The sequence below is a fragment of the Malaya genurostris genome, chromosome 3 (assembly GCF_030247185.1).
Source record: "Malaya genurostris strain Urasoe2022 chromosome 3, Malgen_1.1, whole genome shotgun sequence".
In the NCBI taxonomy this organism is placed as follows: domain Eukaryota; kingdom Metazoa; phylum Arthropoda; class Insecta; order Diptera; family Culicidae; genus Malaya; species Malaya genurostris.
In genome coordinates, this window is record NC_080572.1 from 180706858 (window position 1) to 180734375 (window position 27518).

Below are 27518 nucleotides of genomic sequence, written 5' to 3' on the forward strand. Positions count from 1 at the left end.
GTGTATTGTCGCTCGGTCACATGTTACAGCTTCGGATAAAACTGTTTAGAAAGTAGTATATTTAATAACATAAGTTTAAGGCATACTGCATAAGCTCTAAGAAACCGAGGGCAAAGAATAGTAGTAGATGAGATATTCTATACTCATAAAAATATTTTGTAAATATATGGCTCATTTTTTCATACCCATATTTAAAGAATGAATTTGAATTTTTGGAGCATCTGGCGCTGGTCTTATAAGCCAGTTTCCGTCGTTGTCGAGCCCCGGCCTGGAAGGATCCTTAGTATCAGTAGGATCGTAACATCAACCATGCAATGATTATGTACGCAATAAATAGGCTGCGAAGTCTGTTGAAACAGAAAGGCCAAATTCCACAAAAAGAATGTAATGCCAAGACTTTGCTTTTTGATAATGTATTTCGGAGCCGCAGTTTTCGTTTGATCATGTTTTGCTACTTAACGCGGCTTGTTAGCGATTAATTACCAAACAAATCATTTAAAAAAAAACTTTAAACTAACTTAACTGTTTTTTTCTCTTTTTGTCATTATAAATGCCTTACTCTTCACTATATGAGGCCGGGTGTCAATAAAAAAAACTGAAAAATTACCCGCGTAACCTTTTTCTGTCATAATTTTGAACGCTTATAACTCATTCATTTGTTGATAACTGTTTTTATAGTTTACCAAATACAAATATAAGTATATATTTAACTACCAATCGATTTAGAAATATTTAACTCAAACAAATGAGGCAACAGGTATTGCAGTAGTATGATATATACAATTCGGTTTGAATCGACCTATGTTTTCACGAGCCAATCACTGCTTGCCGTAATGATTTCATCCTCGAGCGTTCTGGAATGTCGCTAAAAAAGTAATCTAAAAATATATGCACCTACACATACTCAGGTCAGTAAACGCTTGACTGTGGAGCGAAAGGATGAAGAAACTAAAAGTTACATCCTTTTTGCACTGAGTGCGGTGTGTGGATGCATTTTCCGTCTGCTGTCCACCATGTTCGCTTTAATATGTTGAATAACAATAAGCTGTTGATTTTGATTTCCGGTAATTAGCAGGCCAATTTAGAACTATCTGCGATACATTTTTGGATCTAATTTCAAGCACTTATATCTCAGGAAAATTGTAAGAGATTTAGGCGTAACCTTAGACTCCAAGCTCACTTTTGTGGAACACTACAATACCATAATCAATAAAGCAAATAGCATGCTGGGCTTTATTAAACGCTTCAGTCATAACTTTCAGGACCCATACACAATAAAATTATTATACACTACATATGTCAGACCTATTTTGGAATATTGCAGCCTAGTATGGAATCCATATAATATTATTCACGAAGAACGCATCGAATCTATTCAAAAACAATTTCTTTTATATGCACTTCGTAAATTAAACTGGACAGCATTTCCTCTACCATCATATGAAGCACGCTGCATGCTCATCAATATTCAAGCACTTAAAGAACGCCGCGACCTTGCAATGCTTTATTTTATCAGCGACATTATTTCTCAACGCATTCAATCACCTTCTTTATTATCGCAACTAAATTTTTATACACCTAGCCGTCAATTACGAACCAGGAAATTATTTTTAGAAAGAAACACTAGAACAAATTATGCAAAATACAGTCCAGTCAATCGAATAATGCGCCATTACAATCAATACTGCGAACATCTTGACCTTACTATGTCAAAAAATCAAATCAAATCTCAGCTTTGTCGTAGAAATAATGCGTAGTATGTAAGTGAACATTGTAAACAATTTATATGTAGTCTACATTTGCTTGACAAAATAAATTAAAAAAAAAAAAAATCTCAGGTTGATGGATTTGAACATTAAACTTCATTCGAAAGCATTGTTGTACACTTGAAATAGATTGTTTTATCGGCGTGGTCAACTCAAAGTTGTAGTATGAATATAATTATAGATACTTATTTTGCATTAAATGTGGCTAAAACACTATCATCTTTTTAGATAGTGTGAACTATCATCATCTTTATTTATTTTTGATAGTATTGTAAGTCAAACTTGAAAAAAAATATATATAATTTTTGATTGAATCTATTCACTATTTGTAAAATCAAGAAGTTAGAACTTTTATTTTCTCCCGAGCACAAGTAGATTTACTATTTTGCCTACAGCATGATGTCTTGATAACTAATCTATGTAAATATTAGAAACAGAAAGTATTTTGCGACTTTTTACAACATGAGTATTTCAGGAATGAGTTTAACACTTACGCATCGAAAATCAATTAGTTTATTTTATTTAATCGTTTCATTTGACTTCGTTTATATCTTGGGGTATTTCGTTTCTAAAATTGATCTTTTAAGTAACCTTAAAACCATTTACGATGGCCTCCAGTTAAAGATTATGTTTAAGATACCTTGCCATATAAAAATGTGTGGGAATGGTTCAAAACAGAATCAATTATTATGAATGAATCTTATTGTGAATTTTCTATTCTGCGCTTAAGCTGGAATAATTTTTGAATTTTTTGATTTGATGCATCCACCACTTGATACTTGTAAAGTTTTATTCTAACTATACACCAGAAAAATTTGAATTTTACAGGTGACCTAATCCCTCAAACAATGTAATTAATTAAGATCATATGATTTCACTCATAAATTTTTACCAGTGGCCGACAGCAGATAAAATCATTCGGTGTTTACCATCCTCAACCGCAAACGGTGGTGACATCCCCGGGGATTTAGGGTACTGGTGGACAACAAGATCATTCGCAGTAGATTACCAATCGACAAAGTTTCAACTCGAGAGAAATGTCTACATATAAGCAAGTTCTCTGACTTCGTTTTGCACATTACCATATTTTCTATAACGGTTGTCTATTAGCCGGTGCAATGCACCCACAATGACACGGAATACGGTTTGCGAAATTCCTCCGCTAGATGCACTCTGACGAATGACGGACGAGCCACGGTTGCGTATCGACAGTTGCATCCAGCTGATATGGCGCGTGTGCAGTGCTATTGGATGAAAGTGAAACCTGTCCGCTTATGTCAGTGCCGCCCGAGTTTCGTGTCAGCTCACCTTCCGTGGTCAGAAGAGTGAACGAGTGACTCTGTCCCTTAAAAGTCGCGGTCTGTCTGTCAGACGCACTTCCTAGGATGCCAAAAGCTGATGACATAAATGGACAAATATTTTTTTATTAGCTACTGCGAGTGCCCCTTTCTATGTGGAACCTTACTGAGAAATGATTATTCGGCTTATGCAAGACTGAACTAGAATCCAGTTTCTTATATTATATCAGGTAGTTGTCATTATCAAAAATATTGACGTTTGAGAAAATTTGAACCATTTTTTCAATCTTCCACTGAATTTCCGGTTAAATCTACATGTGCAAACCACATCCGCTCAAAATAAGAAACCAAAGCACCGAAAGACATCGAACTGAAGTCTGACGAAGAACGCGGACAAAATATCCGGCGTCCGGTTACTCGAGTATATCGTGAAGGTGGAGCTGTTGTGTTTTTTTCATGATCATTGGTCACCGTTAAATCAAACACCTTCTTACAAACTAAACTGGATGCTGCAAATAGACGCTTCTAATAGCAATAATTGCTAGAGTGTATTGGTCGAATATGTATGTAGGCAGGAAATATTGATAGCTTGACAGCTCGTACTACTGTATAATCGAAACATCAGATGTTTTTTAGTTATGTCGAAATGAAAAACTACATTTATTAGTTATCGCGGATAAATACAATAAAAAATAATCAGAATTTACTTCGCGGAAAAAAACTCTTGTTTTTAGAGAATGTGTTTAATTAGCGAATATGCTATGAATCGGCAAAATTTCAATCCAACACGAAATTCTCGTTAGCAACTAATTTTGTGATTAAAATCTGAAAACAAAAAACTCTGGTTTCATTAGCCAAAAACAAAAACTGAGAAGAGTCAAAGCAAAACAATCCATCAATAGGATAAAAAGGATAGTCTTGTTAAACTGCTGGCAAATTGTTTTGATGCTTCTCGCATGTGTTACGATATATCCATTTTTTAATTTCTAAACCGATATGTAAAAATGCCGTAAACTCTGAATAAAAAGTGTAATTTTTCAGTACTGAATCAATCAATGCTCGGAAATGTTTAGCTGAATTACCCGGCGTTGCTCGGAAATATTTCGTGAAGGCAAAGCCGCAAGGAAATTCTCAAAATTATTCTGCACAGTGAAATACTAACGAAAGGCTGTTTTTTTATGTCGTTTATTTATACCCGGCTTTAACCAAGTTGCGGTCGTTCGCCGACGGCTGTTTATCATCATAACTATGTACATTTGTACTAATAACGATACTATCGTTTCATGTCGAATTGTCCATTACCCTTATAACCACCTCTGACTAGTGTAGAAAGTATATATGGGGCAGGGGTCTGCCAAGATCCGTCAGTCAGACCGAAGGTATAAAAATATATGTCAGACGGAGCGTGAAAAACTATACTTCATCACTATTTTATTAGGGATATGGTCACTTCGCCGAAAGTCGTTTCGCCGAACGCCATTTAGCTGAAAGTCGTTTCGCCGAATAGGTCATTTCGCCGAAAAGGACATTTCGCTGAAAGGGACGGCCCCTTGCATACAAACCTGTAAAAGCCTCGATTGCCCGGTCTACTCAAAGCTAGGTTTCTTTGATTTAGTTAGGTCCGAACAAGTAGTAGCGAGGTCGGACAGCACACGAATCAAATTGATGTGGCGAAGCCGCATTAGATATTTGTCACTTAGTAAACGGAAAATATCACATAACAGTTCGGCTGAAAAGTTCGTATCGTTTAATAGAAACACACATTTTTTTGCCAAAATTCGTTTTTATTATTCAACATAATTGCCATCAGAGGCGATACAGCGATTATAGCGATCTTCCAACTTTTCGATACCATTTTTGTAGTACGATTTGTCCTTTGCCTCAAAATAGGCCTCAGCTTCAGCGATTACCTCTTCATTGCTTCTAAATTTTTTACCAGCGAGCATTCTCTTGAGGTCTGAGAACAGGAAAAAGTCACTGGGGGCCAAATCTTGGGAATACGGTGGATGAGGGAGCAATTCTAAGCCCAATTCGTTCAATTTCAGCATGGTTTTCATCGACTTGTGACACGGTGCATTGTCTTGATGAAACAAAACTTTTTTCTTCTTCAAATGAGGCCCTTTTTTCCAAAATTTCGTCCTTCAAACGCTCTAATAACGCTATAAAATAGTCACTGTTGATGGTTTTTCCCTTTTCAAGGTAGTCGATGAAAATTATACCATGCGAATCCCAAAATACAGACGCCATAACCTTACCGGCCGATTGTTGAGTCTTTCCACGCTTTGGGTTCGGTTCATCGCGTGCAGTCCACTCAGCTGACTGTCGATTGGACTCCGGAGTGAAGTGATGGAGCCATGTTTCGTCCATTGTTATATATCGACGAAAAAAATCGGTTTTATTTCGATATAACAGCTCCAAACACTGCTCAGAATCATCAATTCGTTGTTGTTTTTGATCGATTGTGAGCTCACGCGGCACCCATTTTGCACAAAGCTTTCTCATATCCAAATATTCGTGAATAATATGTCCAACACGTTCCTTTGATATCTTTAGGGTGTCAGCTATCTCGATCAACTTCACTTTACGGTCATTGAAAATCATTTTGTGGATTTTTTTCACGTTTTCATCGGTAACAGCCTCTTTTGGACGTCCACTGCGTTCATCGTCTTCGGTGCTCATATGACCAGTACGAAATTTTGCAAACCACTTACGAATTGTTGCTTCGCCCGGTGCAGAGTCTGGATAACACTCATCAAGCCATTTTTTGGTATCGGCGGCACTTTTTTTCATCAAAAAGTAGTGTTTCATCAACACACGAAATTCCTTTTTTTCCATTTTTTTCACAATAACAAAAGTCACTTCCCAAATGGTTTCCAATACATGCCTAAGCCGACAACCCAGTCATCGCCGATGAGGAAAAAAAACGTCCCGGATCGTCCCAGACGGTCCCGTCCCGGAATAGTGCGAATAGACTTTAAATCCTTTAATCCAATTTTACTCACTTTCTGCCTACACGGTGCACACAAAACATCATTTGCTTGCAAAAAATCGAATCTCTCAAGAAGGGAAGAAAAAACTCGACGCAACGAATAGCGGCCCTTACACGAGCATTACTTTTAATGATGTATTTCAAATTTGATAGAAATCTCGTCATTACTGCACCATTACACGTTCATTAAAATGATATTATTTTTTAGTAATGACATTTTTAATGTCTCGTGTAAGGGCCGCTAATGTTTCTAATTTTTGAATTCATTTTTACGCCGCGATCTTAACTGAAACGTTGCTAACAATAAACTGTCAAAGTTAGGATTCGATCAGTAGCGCGACATGTGTCGACAAGTTAAGCCCGTATCCGAGCGAGTTGCGCTGCGGTACACTCCGCGCGTGCGGGTCGTGATTGAAAGGTTCGTGAATACGACTTACTTTACTATGGGGTGCCTTTTCAAAATTTACCCTCTGAGAGAGTGATAAGTTTTTGATTGTGAAGATCTCTTGTTGTATCTAACGAATCAACATAATATTTGCTACATGCTATCGGTAATATGATCACAATTTTATGATAAAATTTTCAGTTGTATGACATAATCTCAAATAATTCAAAATTAAACTTTTCTGAAATGTTTGGTATAAACGAGTATCAAAGGGGATAATCCATAAGGCGCGTTTGCCTTTCTCGTGTTTTTAAAACTCATAGCTCAGTGATCTGTGCAAGGATTTATCTAACTAAGGATAATCTAACTACCAATAGAATCGAAATTTTTCAACTTAAACGTGTATAGCAAAAGCATTGAGGTAATTCAATAGTACACTATTGAAAAACCTGTCTCATTTGACCCATGTCAACACCAGCCAATCAGAACGCGTTCTGATGAAGAGAACAAAATTCCTGTTGCTGTACAAATAATCGTTCGAGGAAAATGTTCCGAACAGTGTTTAATATCGTAGTGAGTTCCATAATTTGGTCCTTCTGAAAGGCAGGAATGAATCCCTACAGCATATTGATAGTTTCTTTCAATAAATTATGCAAATCCGAAATAAAATAATCGAAATTAAAATTATATATGCGGCTATATATATAGCCGTTAGGACCGCCCATTAGTGGAAAAGCTACAGACGAAATCACGTTAAAAGAAACCTCTTAACAAAAATTGGATCAGTTTGGATTCTATCGCCACTGCGAGCAGATGTATTTTGTGTCGTTTGCGAAGCTAGTTTCGCTTCCGACAAGAGCGATTACATCACAGCTGCCAGTCATTTGCATTGGTGAAAAAACAACGGTGGAGAGCATCACACAAAATCAGCCGTTCTAATGGCTCTAAAAGTTTTTTAAAGAACTATTAGGATTTGTTTTTCGCAAATCGAAGGTAAATATCCTCAGTTTAGTGCCAATCTAGAACAGTTTGATTAGATTTGTGCACTTTTCGCTGTGTGAAATTCACAGCAATCGAGATCAAGTGAAGCCTTCTTTGTTTTTGCGAAAAATGTGAAAAAGGGGAATGCTTGCATAATTCATACAATTGATCAACTAATTGATATTCGGAAGTGTTAAGGAACATGCCAGTTGTTTTCGTATTCACGACATCCAGTTATGTCACTGACATTACCCACCCGCCTTTTTTTATTTGTTTATTATTTTTTTACTTTTCCATTAAATAAACTATGAAGGTTGTTTTATAGAATTGTTTATTTGGAAGCTAAGGAAAAGACGCACATTTCATGTCTTGGATGAATGTTTGTATCTTTATTAAATTGTACAGTAAAGGCTGTTGAAAAAAGGCTATTTTTTTGTAAACGCGAAACTTTAAAAAATCATATCTCGAAAATTCCACGTACCTTATTGAAATCGAAAAATACGTGTCGAATATTTTCGAATTCTTTACCGACAAAAAAAATAGTTAGATGAATAAAAAAAATTTTGAGTGACTCATTATGCGTGAAATGCCCCATATGCTATCAAAAAGTATCGTTTCCCACCTTTGGTTCATGTTCCAAACTTGATGGCGATTTTTTTAGTTGTTTCGTAATTATGCTGAAACTCGCATACACTCGCATCCATAGGCAGATAAAGATTATTTTCCCTTTGTTCTTTGAATTCCCCGGCAAAATATAACCAGATCTTTTCAAATTCTAATTCAAATTCAAATTCAAATTAACAATAGCAATACTATCTAGCATGATATCAAAATTCTTGCTCATGTCTTGTTTTTCAAAACCTCTTCCTTCTAGTTTGAAAAAAAAACCCTCCCCCTCTTGTTTGTCGACAAATAAGATAAATTTTACAAAAATACCCCTTTTTAAAGGCACTTGCTACAAACTCCTCCCTTTTTAATCACCTTTAAGTCGTTATAAATATCTGTGCCTGTCGAAATATGTCGATTTTCGCAAAATTCGAAACATTTTGCCTCGAATTCCCCCTGATGACAAACACGTATTACAATCACCCCCCGCCACAAAATTCACCCTCTGCGAGAGAGATAAGTTTTGGATCGCAAATATCTCTTTCTTTATTTTGATTGCGAATATCTCTTTTTGTATTCTGTATTTTTGTTTGTATATTTGTTTTATGATATAATCATAAATAATTCAAAATTAAACTTTTCAAAAATGTTTGGTATCAACGAGTGTCAAAACGGAAAACTCGCCTTTCTCGTACCTGGGTAGGTATGAAAGGGTTACACTTGATATATTTCGTCCTTTCTAGCTTGCGCAGATGATTGAGCACGAAGTAAAGTAGGTGCATCGTTCCGGTTCGTTTGGGTCCAGTTCCAGTATAAAGAATTCAGTTTAGTATTGAATCAATTGCGGGACGTTCGTAGAGCCAGTTGCGCTTCAAACAAGAGCGATTGCGTCATTCCACTGTTGGTCATTTGCATTGAAGCAAAATACATCGAAAAGTGGACAACGATGGAGAACATTATGTAAAATCAGCCCTTCTAATGACTCCAAATGATATCTAAAGAACTATAAAAATTGGTTCTTTGCAAGTCGGAGATAAAAATCATCAGTTTAGTTCAAATCTAGAATAATTTGATTAGCTTTGTGCACTTTTTGCACTGCAAAATTCGCACCAAACGAATGAAGCCAGCATTTGAAGCCAGTTTCTTTCACTGAAATATGCAAACCCGAAATGAAATAATCGACCTCGAAATTCTGTAGGTTGTTATTTTTTGCTCTCATTTCTTCCGCGTTATTTAACTGTGTGGTAGTAAATATTTATCAACAATAAGTTAACTTTTAGTACAAAGGCATCGTTACAATTCTGGAAGCGAAGCTTGGAAAGTTGCGAATTTCACACAATCAACTAATACGAAGCAGAGCCTTGGTATTACATTCCTGTAGTGGAATTTGACCTTCTGTTTCAATAGACTTCGCAGCCGATTCAGAATGTATAGAACCATTGCATGTCTGGTGCTACGATTCTACTGACACTACGAATCCTTCCAGGTCGGGGCTCGAACATACGACAACTGATTTGTAAGATCAGCACCCTATGCATTGAACCGCCAACCCGGGACCAAAACTAATACGAACGATTATCATTTTTATTCGTATTCACGTCCCCCAGTTATGTCTGTGACATTACTCACCCGCCTATGATTATTTTTGCATTAGGTTTCCATGACATTATTTCAACGACAGTCGTTTTAAATGACAGTTTGATACTTCAATCCCTGTAATTTCGGAACTGCAAGTCGGATCGAAAAAACAAATTGTATGAAACCATAAAATTATTCCTTTGAATCTTTGAATTGTGATAATCGACTATGTATTCCATGAGATGAAGATGTGAGTTCCACTTTAGAGCTTTTGGTCATTATTAACGGTACTTCCAGAACCGGTATTCTAGGAACAGTATAATTCAAAACGATTCGTATGGCCACGAATTAATATGACGAATAAATTGGAACAGTTTTGAGCCCAACTTTGAGGATTTTTTGGTATCGTCATCTTCTATGACGGTTTGAATTTAAAAAACTCATCAAACAATTCTTCAGTTTAGAACCATTTAGACCAGTGATTCTTAAAATGGTCCCTACAGCCCATTGGTGAGCTCATTTTTAGTGGCTAGTAAACTCAAAACTGACAACAGGTGAACAATGAGTCGCAAATAGTGGGCTTCGCTAGGAAAAAGGCGGGTGGGTAATGTCAGAGACATAACTGGATGTCGTGAATACGAAAACAACTGACATGTTCCTTAACACTTCCGAATATCAATTAGTTGATCAATTGTATGAATTATGCAAGCATTCCCCTTTTTCACATTTTGATCTCGATTACTGTGAATTTCACACAGCGAAAAGTGCATAAATTTAATTATACTGTTCTATATTTGCACTAAACTGAGGATATTTACCTTCGATTTGCGAAAAAGAAATCCTAATAGTTCTTTAAAAATCTTTTAGAGCCATTAGAACGGCTGATTTTGTGTAATGCTCTCCACCGTTGTTTTTTCACCAATGCAAATGACGTAATCGCTCTTGTCGGAAGCAAAACTAGCTTTGCAAACGACAAAAAATACATCTGCTCGCAGTGGCGATAGAATCCAAACTGATCCAATTTTTGTTAAGAGGTTTCTTTTAACGTGATTTCGTCCGTAGCTTTTCCACTAATGGGCGGTCCTAACGGCTATAAATATAAACGCATATAGAATTTTAATTTCGATTATTTTATTTCGGATTTTCATAATTTATTGAAAGAAATTATCAATATGCTGTAGGGATTCATTCCTGCCTTTCAGAAGGACCAAATTGTGGAACTCACTACGACATTAAACACTGTTCGGAACATTTTTCTCGAATGATTTGTTGTACAGCAGCAGAAATTTTGTTCTCTTCCTCAGAACGCGTTCTGATTGGCTGATGTTGACATGGGTCAAATGAGACAGGTTTTTCAATAGTGTACTATTGAAATACCTCAATGCTTTTGCTATACACGTTTAAGTTGAAAAATTTTGATTCTATTGGTAGTTAGATTATATAAATCCTTGCACAGATCACTGAGCTATGAGCTTTAAAAACACGAGAAAGGCAAACGCGCCTTATGAATTATCCTCTTTGATACTCGTTTATACCAAACATTTCAGAAAAGTTTAATTTTGAATTATTTGAGAATATGTCATACAACTGAAAATTTTATCATAAAATTGTAATCATATTTCCGATGGCATGTAGCAAAAATTATGTTGATTCGTTAGATACAACAAGAGATATTCACGATCAAAAACTTATCACTCTCTCAGAGGGTAAATTTTGAAAAGGCACCCCATAGTAAAGTAAGTCGCATTCACGACAAAAAATCTTTCTGATATAGGCTCTGAGTAAATATGAAAAACTTCACAATGTATCATTGCGAAATACAATACAAAATTAAGCTAATTTATTAGTTGTAAGAATGATGTGATTAGTAAATCATGAGATTTGAGAGTAAGAAAATGAAAGTTTATGCTTAAGTGGTTTATGTTTTTTGGTTCCAAATTCCAAGTTTATGTCTTTTTTCCAAATTCAATCCATACAAAATACAGAAAGAAAATTTAGGTCCAGGCTCAGAATTAGGAATTAGAATTCAGGTCCACATTCATGATTCAGTGGTATACCTCGGATCTCTGTTGAATTTTCAGAAGTCCAAAATCTTGTGCAAATACAGAATTAAGGTCCAAAATCCTGCTTCCCGGATCAGAGTTTAGGTTCAGATCCAAAATTTCTTCAGGAATTCAGAATTCTAGGTCTTAGATAAGAATTCATGAACAAAAGTGAAGTTCAGGTCCACGTTCAGAATTCCAGTCACGGAAATCTATGAATTCCTGTCAGGAGCTCAAGTCTAGAACCCAGGTCCAACATTCAGGCCCAGAACTCGGATCCCGATTTCCGCTCAGGAATCCAGGTCCATGTTCTGAAACTAGTTCCAGAATTCAGATAAAGAGTCAAGGTTCGGGGTCTAGTTTCAAAGAGAAAACACTGTCAGGAATTTTGGTCCTGAATTCAAATCCGGGATCAGGATTCTGGCCCAGAATCAAAGTCTAAGTTCAAGTTGAAAACTATTTTCCAGAATCCAGGTTCAGGTAAAAACTCTGTCCAGAAGTTAGGTCCAGAATCTGGGTCCAAGTTCAGAATTAATATCCATAGGTCAAGAGTTGAGGTTCAGCATCTTGTTCCAGAATCCAGGTCCAGAAAAACATTTCTGGTCCAGAATCGAAGTCCCGAATTTAGGTTAAGAATTCAGATTCTGCACTCAGATCTCAAAATCATCTTCGGAGGTTAGGTCAAGTTACTCCATTCAGGTCCCGGTTCTGAGTCCAAGTAGAGAATACTGATTCAGGGTCAGAATACATATCCAAGGTCAGAATCTTTATTAACAATACAGGTACAGAACTCGGATCCAGAATTAAAGTCTTTAATCAGGCTACAAATTTTGTACCTAGAATCCAAGCCCAGAGTTCTGTTCCTGAATTCAGGTACAGGTTCGGAATCCAATATCAGGTACATGTCAAATTGTCAGAGTACAACATCTTGCTTAGAATCCTGAATCCAGGTCCAGAATCCTGCTTCATATTTAGACTCAAAATCTACGTCAGTAGTTCAAGTCATGAAACTAGGTTCAGGTCTAGAATCCGAACCCATGCTCAGAATCCAAGCGCAGATTTCAGGTTCAGAATTTTTTTGTCAGGATACTGGTTCAAAATCCATGTCCAGATTCAGTTTTATGATTTGATTCGGTTCGTGGGGTTCAGAGTTTTCTCCGTGTAACCTTGTTTTCGGTTTATGTCTCTTACATAAGTAAAATCAAAACCATAAGTGACTCGAAAAATTACTTTTGAGCGAGCACCCGAAAAAAAAATTCACAGCTTTGTCAAACATACGCCACAAGAAAGCACACCTAAGGTAGAACTTTTCCCTATTACCCAACGAAAAGACAGACTGAAATTATGACTGATAAAATAAAATAAAAAAGAAGAGACAGTTAAAAATCGAATCGTTCTGGAAAATCATTCTGCCAAAGGAACTGTTGTGGATGTAATAATACACAACTCAGACGACTTCCCGGTAGAAAAGAATTTGATGTTTGATCTGACTGTTCACGGCCTCCCTGTGGTAGAATTTCGCACACACAAACTGATTGCCTATTTCCCTATTTCTCTCTTTAATTCGCCGGTTGAGCAATTATGTGTTGGATTTCGTTGTGTCTCTATTGACTTCTATTTTGCTTATCCAATATTTGATCGATAGGATCTTGAATTAACAATTGATTTACACCGCGTTGAGATTAGGAGGTCCCGGGTTGGCGGTTCAATGCATAGGACGCTGGTCTTACAAGCCAGTTGTCGTATGTTCGAGCCCCGACCTAGAAGGATTCTTAGTGTCAGTAGGATCCGTAGTACTAGCCATGCAATGATTCTGTACACTAAGAATCGGCTGCGAAATCTGTTGAAACAGAAAGGCCAAATTCCACAAAAGGAATGTAATGCCAGGACTTTGCTTTGAGATTAGGAAGAAATGATGGAAAGTTTATTAAATCGTTATTACAATTTGCCTAATCCATTGGTAACATGATTGCCATTTATGATCTTGTATTCAATACAAATGACCAAATCACATTCCAATTGTTACGAAACAGAAATTATTTTGCAATCATGTTTCAAATTAAAACCAATTCCGGCCCGGGTTATAAGGTCATCGAGCCACAAACAGATAAATTGCTCTGATGAGCATAAATCGACGTAATCGAATCAAATCCCCATAAATTGTCCCAACACTTTAGACCCATCCAAGCGCAAGCAATTGATTTAACTGCTCTGTTGGCTAACAAGATTTATTTTAATTTCACACAACACGTGCTCACGCGTCACATGTTTTGCTTCGATAAAAGTCCAGCCAGCAGCATCCAGTAGTAGTAGTAGGTAGGATAGCACGATTTCAAATGACTATCCAAACTAATGCTACCGATCGACCGGGACGGACACGGCGACAACAACGACGGCAACGACGACGACGACGACGACTGACTGCGCCATCTCACAGTAGCAGCAATCGATACCCCACCGGGATTGTCTGTCTCTCGTGCGTAATCGAATCTATCGCGCGAACGGCGGCTGCACCGAAGGCTGCGGACCAGACACGGGATTTAATTTTATTTACCGCGTATTTCACTTTCAGCTTAGTCACATCTTGCTTACACCGACCGGTACGCATATTTACTTATTTATGACACAGATACAGCCATTTGCTTTTATCATTGTGTACCGTCGCTCGCTCCCATCGCCATGCCATGCCATGTCTTGCTTACGGAGATCGATACCTTGGTCAGCTGGAATCGGTGGAGATACGACAACCGAAACCGATCCACCGCAACGGACTGGACGCCGGACCAAGGTGCACTTTATGGTGAAATGCTATTAATGTAATTTGCATCGTCGGACACGAACCCAAACATACAATTCGCGTTTAATTGGATTTATTGGTGATTTCACCGAATCATTTTTCTCTGTAATTTTTTTTATTGTTTCTTTGGCTCTACTCGGTTGGCCGTGAACGTGAAGTGCGTCTATAATTTTAGTGTATTTTATGTTGTACCGGTTCGGAAAAAAAACGAAGAAGTGTTATTTCCAATCTATAACAATACCGAGTATTTCGTCTTTATATTCAATCGTCCCAATTTCAGAAACTGGCCCACATGGGTAACAAATCACATGCAATCAGAGGCCGCCATAAATTCATACGATTGAACCATTATTCATACTGCAGTTCGTGCCGCGTTCCACCGAAGGGGTCAAGTTACCGGTGATGATATCGTTAACCTCTGTGACCGTTAGTTGAGAGTAAACCTCAACATCCGATAGCCCATATATGAGATTATCAACAGTTTCACTTACTTTTTAGCGCTCAGTCAGCCCTCCACGGCGAACCGACCATTTATGGGTTGTCTCGATATTGAAAACGAAACTCCCGTTTATCCCAAGTTAGAAGTGCAGCACCCTGCGGCCATCCTGAATCAAAAAGGCAGGCGAGATTTCAATCACTGATAGTCAAATTAATCTTCTATACTCCCCCGTTTTTTGATTCGTTGCTGGCTGCTGGCGTCCCGAACGATGCAGTGTTGTCAGAGGCCGGAACACAGTTCGAAGCATATGACAACGGCGCTCTAGGAGAGTAATAAACATTTGAAGAGGCCAACGAGCAGCTCTCCAATAGCGAGACAGATTTTCAAAACTTTCCAAATTTCTTTGCCAATGTAAAATAAAGATTCTGAGCTGGATAATCTTATAAAGTAAGACTCAGAATCGAATCGTGCAATATTTATCAGTGAGACCAATTTTTTGAGTTTAAATTATAACTAAAACCTGTATGTCGGGCTTTTCGTACGGTGTTGAAACAAGCTGGAAAAAGTAGTTTAATGCATTCGCTACCTACTTATGGAAATCAGTAGTTTCCTAAACATAAGTTCAACCAGTAACACAAATTTTTCGTAGGATCCTTTTGCTATGCAGATTTGGCAGTTAGTATCACAACTGAAAAAAAATATTCGTTAGCTTTTCGACACGATTGTTTGGAAAATGTGTTTTGCCTTTTCAAAAAAAAAGTAATCAACTTTATTAAGTGCAAAAAAACAAGCACTTGATTTTCTCGAAGATGGCTGAAGCGACGTTCACTACCTTAGCTTCATATAAAAAGTCAAACGAACGCTTTTGATGCATACGATTTCCGGTTCCTGAATAATAGAATGACTATTGGTGTACACACTTAGAAAACTTTGCAGAATTCGGTAGAATTTTTTACCGAATTTTCAACAGCTGAACGTTCGAACGTTCACATGGATCTAACGAATAGTTCGGTAATTTTTTTTTGGTTTGTTTTCTTTTGGTTAAAATTCTGGATTTGAATTGATTTTCGGATTTCAAAAAAATAACACACGATTAGTTTTTTCAAATTTGTATTTTTTTTCACAGAAGCAAATGAAGAAATTTCGAATCATTTGTGGCTATGATTTTAATGCACTGTTTATCCAGCAAAAAATAACAACAAAAAAGTGTAGAAAAAACAATGTCCCAGAAATGAGTCGGTGAAGAGGTGAGGAGGACGCTTCTTAAAAATCACGATTTGCGGTGTCCACTGTATCTCAGCGCAGACTAATCAGAAGTCAAAAAATTAAAGCAGTATAGATAGAGTAGATGTTTTTCTAGACCCCAACGTTTCTGTTTGATTTTTTCATTTTTTTTTCATTTTTGGTGGTTGTTTAAAGTCAAAACTACGATTTTGCACGAAAAAATGCGCTATTTTACAGCTGTGAAACTTCCCCAATATAACAAATAACAAAAAGGAAAACGTTGGGGTCTGATTTTTCAAATGTAGAAAGTGTGTGCAAATTTTTATAAAAATTTGTGCAGTAGTTTTTGAATGACGATGGACACGGACTTTCAAAACCTGCTTTCGAGAAAAACGCGTTTAAAGTGTTTTGTTTATAAAATCAATGGAAACAATTCATTACTCAAGGGATCCCTTAGGGTCTAACATTTTCAAAAAATCATATTTTTTCTTTTATAATACGTTATAATGAAACATTTCAAGAATGTTTTGTCAAGTTTTAAGTCAATCGAAGCAGAAGTCTTGGGCCTGTGTGCCGAGCTATTATTTCTTCGCAGTATAAGATATGCAAAGAAAAAGGCCCATGACTTGCTAAGTTTTGTTCCGATAGGCTTGAAATTTTCACAGAATATTCTTGAAATGTTTTACTATAATAAAATACAAAGAAACGCCCCTTAAGCAGTGCACGGAATGGAGGAAGAGATATAAACGTTGACCTTTTAAACAGTCAGGTGCATGCGGGAAAAAGTTTTACACAAATACTTTGAGAATAAAGATCTGTCGCATCGCGCTATCGAAAAAAAAGTTGAGTATCGCAAAATCCAAGGTGTCTGGTAGAGAAGATCCGGCAAAAGCCGAAATCACAAACACGTGATTGAGGCCTTTAAGCGGAAACCGAGCCCCTCAGTTTAAGATCTGGCGAAAAAATTCCACGTGAACAAGATTTTCTTATAAAATGCCAAAACTCAAGCTGTACTACGTAGGTTTAAGGTTCAAAAGTCTCCAATCCAAATAAGATCACCAAAAACTTGTGAAGGAAGACTTCAATCAGACTCCAGGAAACCTGCATGGTACTGCCAAGGATAAGCGTGATATTCCCGAGCATTTCCGAACACTAAGGATGTCGAAGTTGTCAAGAAGATTCTTGGTTTGGCAAGCGATTTGTACTTGGGGAAAACGAGGTACATCTTTCCTTACCGGAAGCATCATGAATGGACATGAGTATTTGGAAGCGTGTCTCCAGAAGCGGATTTTTTGGCTACATTTGGCATCATGCCGCAACACGATTGCGCCCAATAGAAACCTATTGGGTAATTATGACCATCTAGAACAACCTAAAGTAATGAAGAAGCAAGAAAGAACCTTATTCGAACATAAAGGCGAAATTGCCGTGTCCCTAAATGGCGATTGGATATTATCAACATTCTTCACTTTATAATTCCGAAGCCGGAAGTAGGATTTTTTATAATTTCATAGCAATGTATGTGATAATAATATCTTTTATTTGAAGTTCAAAATTTTGAGCTTTTCCAGTATTCCTTGAACCGAAAACCAGGAACCAGTATTGTCCAAATGAGTTTGTTTGGCGAACAATTGACAAGATCTGCAATTTTCTCAGGGATGGCTGAGCCGACTATCACAGGCTTAGTTTCAAATGAAAGGTCCAATAATTATTTCATACCGTCATTCAAGAGGACAATCTAAATTTTCATCCATTATAAAAATCGCCACACGAAAATTTTTCAACTTCTTTGAATAGACGCCAAACAAAAACTAATCGTACGATATGCGTCAAAATTTGAAAGAATGTGTATGAAAGTGTTGCCAACGTTGAGAGAATAAAAGTCTACCGATTGGACGAGCGCGGGAATTTTAAAATGAAAATTCCGGTTCTTTTGTGATCATAAAATATATGAGACTATGAGACCTTTTATTTGAATGTGTTAGAATAGGTCACGCCATCTCTGTGAAAAGTGAGAAAGTAATATGAAATTGGACTTGGAACATTAATCATCCTTCTATTATAGTTATATCCAAATAAAATCCAAATCTACTTTGTATAGGACTACAAGACCTTATAATTAAATCTGATTTCATGAAAATTGGTCATCTCCAAAAAAACCTAGTGCAAAAAATGTTACATACATACATACACACACATACAAACATTATGCGTATTCGACGAACTGAGTCGAATGGTATATGACCCTCGGCCCTCCAAGCCTCGGTATATAACTTACAAAAAAGTAACGCAGGTAACGCTTTGTAACACTTATTACTTACAAAAAAGTAACGCTTCGTTAAACTCCGTAACGCGTATAACTTAATATAAATTAACGTATGTAATGCTTCATAGCACCTTTGATTCACAAAAAAGTAACGCATGCTTCGTAATGCAATGCTTCGTAACGCTAACAACTTACAAAAAGCAACGAATGTAACGCTTCGTGACGCCTACAACTTACAAAAAAGTAACGCATGCAAATTCTATAACTTACAAGAAAGTAACGCATGTACCGCTTCGTAACGCCTTCAACTTACTTAAAAGTAACGCATGTAACGCGATTCGTAACGCCTATAACTTTCAAAAAAGTAACGCATGTAACGCTCCGTAGCGCCTAACATATAACTTACTAAAAAGTAACGCATGTAACGCTTTGTAACACCTATAACTTTCTAAAAAGTAACGCATGTAACGCTTCGTAACGAATATAACTTACTAAAATTAAGGAAAGAAACGCATTTAACGTTTCGTAACGCCCACAACTTACAAAAAAGTAACGCATGCAAATTCTATAGCTTACAAGAAAGTAACGCATTTACCGCTTCTTAATGTATATAACTCATAAGAAAGTCTTTAACTTACAAAAAAGTAACGCATGTAACGCTTCTTAGCACCTATTACTTACAAAAAAGTAACACTTCGTAAAACTCCGTAACGCGTATAACTTAATAAAAATTATCGCATGTAATTCTTCATGACATCTACAATTCACGAAAAAAAGTTACGCATGCTTCGTAATGCAATGCTTCGTAACACCAACAACTTACAAAAAAGTAACGCATGTAACGCTTCGTAATGTTTATAACTCATAAGAATGTACCACTTCGTAATGCCTCTAACTTACAAAAAAGTACTTACAAAAAAGTAACGCTTCGTAACACTCCGTAACACGTATAACTTAATAAAACTTAACGCAAGTAATGCTTCATGACATCTATAATTCACAAAAAAGCAGGGTTGCTGAAATTCGCCTCACGCAACTCATTAACGTTCATCGCCTGCGAACGATTCAAGAACGGAGACAGCAAAGCATGTAATGCCGGACGAGGCAAAAGCTTTGCTTAATATGTGACTGCCTGAGCGACTCGCAAGAGAGAAGAGATTTTGCTTTTTCATGCTTGTTGCTATTCCGCCGTGAGCCATTCTCTACCATTTCAAGAGCAGATATCATCAGGCACGAATAGCGCTTACATTGAGTCAATTTTTGACTCACTGCGAGTCAAAATGCCAGCGAGTCAAAATGTGTACGAAAAAAATTGAAGACAAAAATTAGCGATGCGATGGAAGCAATTTTTTATTTTGTTTAGTTCAATTGTCTCGTAGATATTGCCCTGATAAAAAGTGTGCGTTGAACATCACAAATTAGCTTGGAAAACTTTAAACGTAATATCATTACTTATCATTGGAAGATGGCGAAACGATTGGGTTGGATAAAAATTAAACTGATAAATAAAACTGATAGTCCACTTCAAAACGTCGTTTAAAATCGTATACTAATGTACATATAATGTACTTCCTACTGCAATAAAACTAATGAAACAGTTTATTCAGATTTCACCGAATACTATTCTCACGTCGTACTCCGTGCTGTTGACATTTTGCGGCAAGTAATGGCAGATAGATTTTAAAAAAGCTGGAGTTGAATCATCTGAGGACAATCACTTTTGTAAAGTAAAAATTTTGCAGTTTATATGGCTTATATAAGAAATAAAATAAAAGGAATTATAACTGGAAAATATAACTGTAGCACCACTTTTGATTCTCTTTCGGGTTGGTTTGATATTTATTTTATTTATGATTTTGAAAAGTGATTGAAATATCTACAGTGATATTTTTTAAAATCACAAATGATTATGAATGATCAAGTCCAATACGCAATATCAATATGCAATGCTAATAGAGTGACAAAAATATATTCTGAATATTGATTATAGAGGCAAGTCTAATCTTTTAATTCCAGAGATGATTTATTTTCTCATGTTTTTATTATATTAAACACAATTTAACGCTTCTTCGCATAGATTTGATTTATAGAAGTAATAGGAGTGCAGGGTTTTCCACAACGTTTGAACCTACTGAGACGCCATGTAACTGCTTGCTCTGCAAAAATCAAAGCAATTAAGAAGAATGGCTAACAAAGAAATAGTCATTATTAACTAAATACTCATTCAGCATCTTTTACCATACATCTACGCAAATTATCGATTAGAATAACTGTACTACGATCAGGAAATTAAGACTTTTAAATTGAGAATCACGGTTGTGGTTCCGGCCAACTGCCACAGGATGTCGAAGCATTTTGTAAAACGCAACATAAAATTGGAGGAATAGATGTTCCATTGAAATTTACTTTTGCATTTTTGTATCGCCTTATTAACTTAGTCCTATTTTAATGCATTCATTAAATTTTTGCATTTAATATTATCATTTTTGGAGTTTCACAAAACTATTGCCTCGTAAGTTTTTTTCCCAAAAGCAAACAGCAAAATAATAACGTAATGTGATATCAGTTGAGAAATTGATGAGCTGAAATCAAATTAAGATTACAATCTGATATTGCTGTCAAAAATTTATTGAAAATAAAATGTTCTACAATTGACTCCCGAAGGGATCGGTTTAGCTTTTTTTTTTAAAAGAACCTCCGCTAGAAGAAATTGTAAATTCAATTTCATAACATTTTACAATATTCATATTACAGAGGAAACGATTTCAATTTGAAAAATAACACAATCCGCGTGGTTTATCGATTTGTCAGATAGTGCGATCTAGAATTTTTGTTACTCATATCACACATTCAGTTTTGAAACTACTCATTGTATTATTTACCTTAAAACTATGTTGAGCAAAAAAATTTTTACTTGAATACTTCAAGGATCACATACAAAGAGTCCAAATGAAATTTAATTCTGTTATCACATAATCAGGAGATAGTAGGAGAATATAGGATCAAGAAAAAAAATATGCATTTAATTCCACTTTATTTAACGTCACTAATGTCACGAGACAGATAATTTTGTTGTGTTTGATTGTATGATACTTGATTTTTAGATATTTATTTCGTTATTGGAAACTGCGGAAGGCCTTCATTGCACGATTATCCATGGCACAGTTTCCAACAAGTAACTGTAGAGAGTTTGTTTGTTTTTGATAATAATAGAAATATCATTCTTCAGTAAAATCTTATGTTGGCCTCCAAATTAGTGCCTTATACAAAATTATAGAAGTTCTATTTCGGTTTTAGTTTCTATTATATTGTAGCTCTAACGCCCTGTATATTGAATGTGACGGAATTATTTGGTGTTTATGGTTCTTCTAGTATTTGTACGAACTGATAGTGTTTATCATCAAAGTTGGTCTCAATCTTTTTGGTAGTTGACTTGGTTCGATACCACTTGTCTCGAAGTCAATACAAATACTATTAGTATATTATGAATGATTAACATGAAATTAAAAGCAATTATTAGTGTCATCACATATGTTTATAATTATTAAGGTAACGATCGTCGAATGGCTTTGTAATCGGTATATAAATAGTTTCACGATCATGAGAAACAATAATAATTGACAAAAATTTGGGACTATTACTTCTCAGGCATAATAAACAACCCTACATTCGACCGAATGAAAAATACCAATTTGGCATTTCGAATGAGGTATAATTTGTTTGGAAAAGTCGAACTCGATCGAAACACAAAATGAATTTATTATAGAACTACGGAATAGGAGTGAAAGTTACATATTTACGACACACAAAAACGCTCCATTAATAACCTTTTACAGTTTGATGATTAATCAATAACATATTCTGGCAGGTATCAAAGTTGTCCCTAACGCTACAAATCACGATTGAAGTATAGCAAACACCGAAGAAATGTGCAGTGAAGACAATTCAAAAAGATTCGACATCTTTCTTATAAGCTTTATACAGGAATAAAATTTTATCCTGGGCGGTCATTCAGTTGTACTGCCATACGTCGCAGAGAACGAATCACCGTGAGTAGAAAATTCGACTCAACGCGAGTCATCATCACCACCGAATAGCTTTCTACCTAAATGCTTCAAAACGAACTCACTGTGAGCCAACATAGTGCATATAAGATGCTTGCTTGCTTTGCCAAGCGGTTCAATTCTCTGAGTGGAAGGAAAGAATGAATAAAGCAGACACGGAATATATACAAACTGCTCGCCGCACGGGTAGAGCATCGCCGGTGAAGAGAATAGTTCACGAGTAATGTTTCATTGATAGGATCAGCAACCTTGCAAAAAAGTAACGCATACTTCGTAATGCAATGCTTCGTAACGTCTACAACTTACAGAAGAGTACGGCATGCAATGTCTATAACTTACAAGAACGCCTATAACTTTCAAAAAAGTAACGCTGTTAACGCTTCGTAACGTCTATAACTTTCAAAAAAGTAACGCATGTAACGCTTCGTAACGCCAATAACTTTAAAAAATGTAACGCATGTAACACTCTGTAACGCCTATAACTTACGAAAAAGTAACGCTTCGTAATGCCTATAACTTACACAAAAGTAACGCATGTAACGCTTCGTAACACCTGTTACTTACAAATAAGTAACGCTTCGTAAAACTCCGTAACGCGTATAACATAATAAAAATTATCGCATGTAATGCTTCATGACATCTATAATTCACAAAATAAGTAACGCATGCTTCGTAATGCAATGCTTCGTAACGTCTACAACTTAGAAAAAAGTAAGGCATGCAATGTCTATAACTTACAAGAACGCCTATAACTTTCAAAAAGTAACGCATGTAACGCTTTGTTACGCTTATAACTCAAAAAAGCAACGCTCCTAACGCCTATAACTTACTAAAAAGTAACGCATATAACGCTTTGTAACGCCTATAACTTACAAAAAAATAACGCATGTAACGCTTCGTAACACCTATTACTTACCAAAAAGTAACGCTTCGTAACACTCCGTAACGCGTATAACTTAATAAAAATTATCGCAAATCATAACATCTATAATTCACAAAAAAAGTAACTCATGCTTCGTAATGCAATGCTTCGTAACGAAAATAACTTAGAAAAAAGTAACGCACGCCAATTCTATAACTTACAAAAGAGTAACGCATGTAACGCTTCGTGACGCCTATAACTTTAAAAAAAAGTAACGCATGTAACGCTCCGTAGTGTCTTTAACTTACTAAAAAGTAAAACCTCTACAAACGGAACAAAAAAAAATCCATAGTAACGTAGATAGCTTCAAATACTAAAGTACTGTTTTATGTATTATTATTAATGTCATTTAGGGGTAGATGGGGTAGAAAACACCCCCTAAGGAAATGTAGCCACATCTTAACTATAAAGAACAACACGGAAGAGTTTCATGCATGACAATCTTCCGTAATCATTATTTCTCAAAATTACGTACAAATACTCGCTGAATACATTGAAAAATACATGAAATATCTTATTTTCTAAAACCCTTAAAAATTGTATATTGAAATATATGCGGGGCATGACACCCGATCGTGGAAAAAAACATGAAAAATATACATTCTAAATTACGCGAAGTGACGATTATCTGAACATAGAGGCAAGATGATCTTAAACAACGGGTAAACATCCATCAAAACAACGGATTAAAGGTCATGACAACCACGGGGCAATATGCATCCTCATAAAGCTTCTTCTTCTTTTTTAAAGAAAGCTTTAGACTTTTCGTTGACCAAATATTTGCCAGGTGGAAGATTGTTCACTATTATTCATTAAATTGATAACTTATGGATAATTGTTGTAAGCGAATTCTTGAGCATTTTGCCTCACACAATTCGAGTCGTTTTGCCCCCAAAAATATGAGACGATAAATTTGACGATTTTTCTAGGAAATTGCAAATACATCGTCTGTATTAGAACTAATTTTAGAAACCCGAATGACTGGCAAAGAAATTCAATGGTTACAAAATTGAAATCGCCTTCCTCACCCCAGAAAATTACTATGGAAGGAACATCACAAATTACTTATTACAGAGACATAACTGGTTTTTTTTAAGTTTTCCGGATATGATTGAACCATCGCTAACAAAATTTTATAATAATCTGTTGTTATGGCGGACTTTCAGTTTCATTAAAATTTCAGTGGAAAAAAATTATAACTTTTGAGAAAAGCAAAAGGTGTATTATGCCTCGGGGGTGCGTTTTAAGCCATCTTCCCCTATTTTACTCCGGTTTCATCCTCCATTTCATGTGGTTTTAACTATGCTCAGCTTCGTAGGGCCTGCCGCTGCGTACTTTATCGGTAGTGAAATTTTGACTATCATGTAACTCTCAAAACATCTATCTCACGATGCAATCAACAGGATCAACCCCTTTGGGTAAGTGACTGGTGTAAGGTTTTGTCTTAGAAACAGAAAAGTGTGTGAGAAAATATCTGGATAAAGAATCCCGGGAACGGATTTCTAACAAAAAAAGACGCAATCGATCAGTACGAATACGAATTGTAGTACAATAATGGAAATAAAAAACGAAACAATACTATTTACCCCTCCTCCTTTGTTTTTTTTTTAATATTTTTATGTTAACTTTATCAATTAAATTTATGGAATCAAAAATTCAAAGTCAAAACAAATAATTTACTGTTAAAACTGCTTACACTGTTTGCCCAATCGATCCCAACCGAACTGTTTTCGTTTTCTCTATGCAACTGTGAAATAACTAGAAAAAACACTCACCTCTGGTTCCTGCTCAGTTTGACCGCCAACGGCACCATTTTCATTCACGGAATTCAATATATCATCATTTCGCGAATCACCACGTGGTTGCTGCTCTAACGAAACCACCACACTGTCACTCTGATGCACTACCGGATTATGCAGTTCCGGATGCTTTTGATAATATTCTTCACTTTCCAGCTGTTCCTTCAGTCTAGCCGACGCAAAAGACGAGTACGGTTCTCGGTTATCTTCCGATCGAATCTCGCACAGCTGATCATCCAGGTACCAGTTGGCGGTCGGTATTTGGACGGCTGGCTCCACCGACTGGAACTGTTGATGCTGAACAATCGCTTCGTGGTGTGTGATTGGACAGGTGTCCTCCGTCGGTTGAGCGCCGATCAGTGCATCCTTGCACCGTTTGAGGTAGCTTTTCATTTTGGAACGACTCTTGCGCACCTCTCCCCGGGTCAGAGTTCCACAGTTCGAATAGGGCTGGTGACGCGGCCGATCCGGGTGCTGGTCACTTTCACTTTCTATCACCAGAATATCGTCCAGACCGCCCCCACAACTGACGGTGTTTCCCGCGATTGTACACGACTCTGTATTTGAGTCGTTTGCCGAATAGCGGGCCGATAGGGTCACCGAAGATACGGCCGTTAGTTTGGAGGATGCATTCAGCCGCCCGCCGTCATGCGTTTTCCACGTGCTGTCATCGAAGGATTTCGCACGGCGAGTGGTGGGAGTAACCTGTGAAAGATGGAAGGAAAACGTATGGAATTAATTCGTTGGAGTTTACAACTCAGAAACGGAACTCGCTTGAAACATTTTATTGGGTTACTAATAAGGTGAGCTCAGCCAAGGAAATTTCAATTTAACCTTTATGTGTGGAATTCAATTGAAAATCAAGCATTTTCCTTCAAACTAGCATAAATTCCTGTCCCGCCAATTCCGATTCCATTGATCGAACGCCGAGAACATAGAAATCGAAAGTCTGACCTTATACGGTCCTGGTTCGGTTTGGCGCGGTAGTAGCTAACAGTAAGTACTAATTGTTTACTCGCTGTACCGCTCTGTGAATGGCGCGAAACTTTTCACGCCGCACCAGTTCGTGATCAATTTGAAGGAGATCCGGAGGCGAAATCGAAACGTGCCAATTCGTAACCCGTTGACAAAATCGGGATCAATTATCAAGTTCCTCCGGTGCCGGTGTCGACACAACTTCGGGTCATTACTAGCTCTTACCTGTCATATCCCGAACGGGACAAGCGCGACCGGCCAGCTGCGCTAAAACGTGGCCGTTTTTAAAGCCGAAATAAAAAAAAATACCAGACCTGGCACTTCAAGCCGCACTCTGATCGCTTGTATTGAATTAATTTAATTTAATTTAATTATTATTCAGAAGTAATAATAAAATAAACAAATCGTTCATTACATTTCTATCACGATTTTCGATCCAAGTCATGGCTTTCAGCGGCAGCCGGCGTCTTCCGAGGCGGGCAGGAAAAATTGGCGGCACCCAATTTAGATTATCTTACTATGAGTTGTGGAGGCAAATGCGACCGTTTTCCTGCGCGTTTTGAAGAACCTAGTGTAAAGTATGTCGACTGCAAACAGGAAATTTGTGACACCATACCAAAACCGTACACCGAGGTCTGTGGGCAAATGGCGGCCGCGGCGCTAAGATTTAGCTCCACTGTAAACTGCCGTACCGAATCCAGCATCGAAAGCGGTAACCTATAGTTATTAGTTCCTACACATAGGAAACACAGAATGTAGGGCGTTTATAATTGATTGTTATATCAATTTCGAATTGATCCATGCTAGCTCTACTGATTGATGAACTAAGATAAAGGCGATCACTAATGGAGTGGTAAGGTTTATTTCAAAACCAACAAGATTGTAAGATAAGGCTCGCAATACGAAGGTAGTACCACACAAAAAAAACCCTTCTTAATCCACCTAGTGGTGTGATAATGCCTTTCTCTTTCATCATAACAGTCTCAAGAAAATAATTTTTACCTTTTTATTAAAATAATTTCTGACAATAATTCGGGCTCATTTTTGACACCAATGAATTATAGTGTCATTGATTTAAGTAGTTCACAAAAGCTTTTACGTCACATATTTGGCATTATTTCTCAAACCAAGCGCTTGACATTTGCGTTGTCTTTTTGTATGAGAAGAGTGATGCTAATCTAAAAAAACCTTTTTTAATCCACCTAGTGGTGTAATGATGCCTCTCTCATATTGCTTATCTTTTCAAAAACATCACTAGAAGATTCTATCAAGATTTTTTTTTTCAAACTTGAATAAAATCAAAAACTTTCTTTGGTAAAAACTACCATCACCTTTTCGATTTGTAAACAGCTATATCAAGTTAATATAGATTTAAATGTGGCAATCC

At 36.7% G+C, this 27518-nt stretch overlaps 1 protein-coding gene across 1 annotated transcript in view; it reads right to left on the reverse strand.

Annotated features, from left to right (window-relative positions):
• Positions 1-27518, reverse strand: part of LOC131434407 (uncharacterized) — a 1178250-nt gene that overhangs the window by 965688 nt on the left and 185044 nt on the right. Inside the window, exon 2 of the mRNA XM_058601081.1 lies at positions 25133-25861. Coding sequence (XP_058457064.1) covers positions 25133-25861 — 729 coding nt within the window. The remainder of the gene's footprint in view (positions 1-25132; positions 25862-27518) is intronic.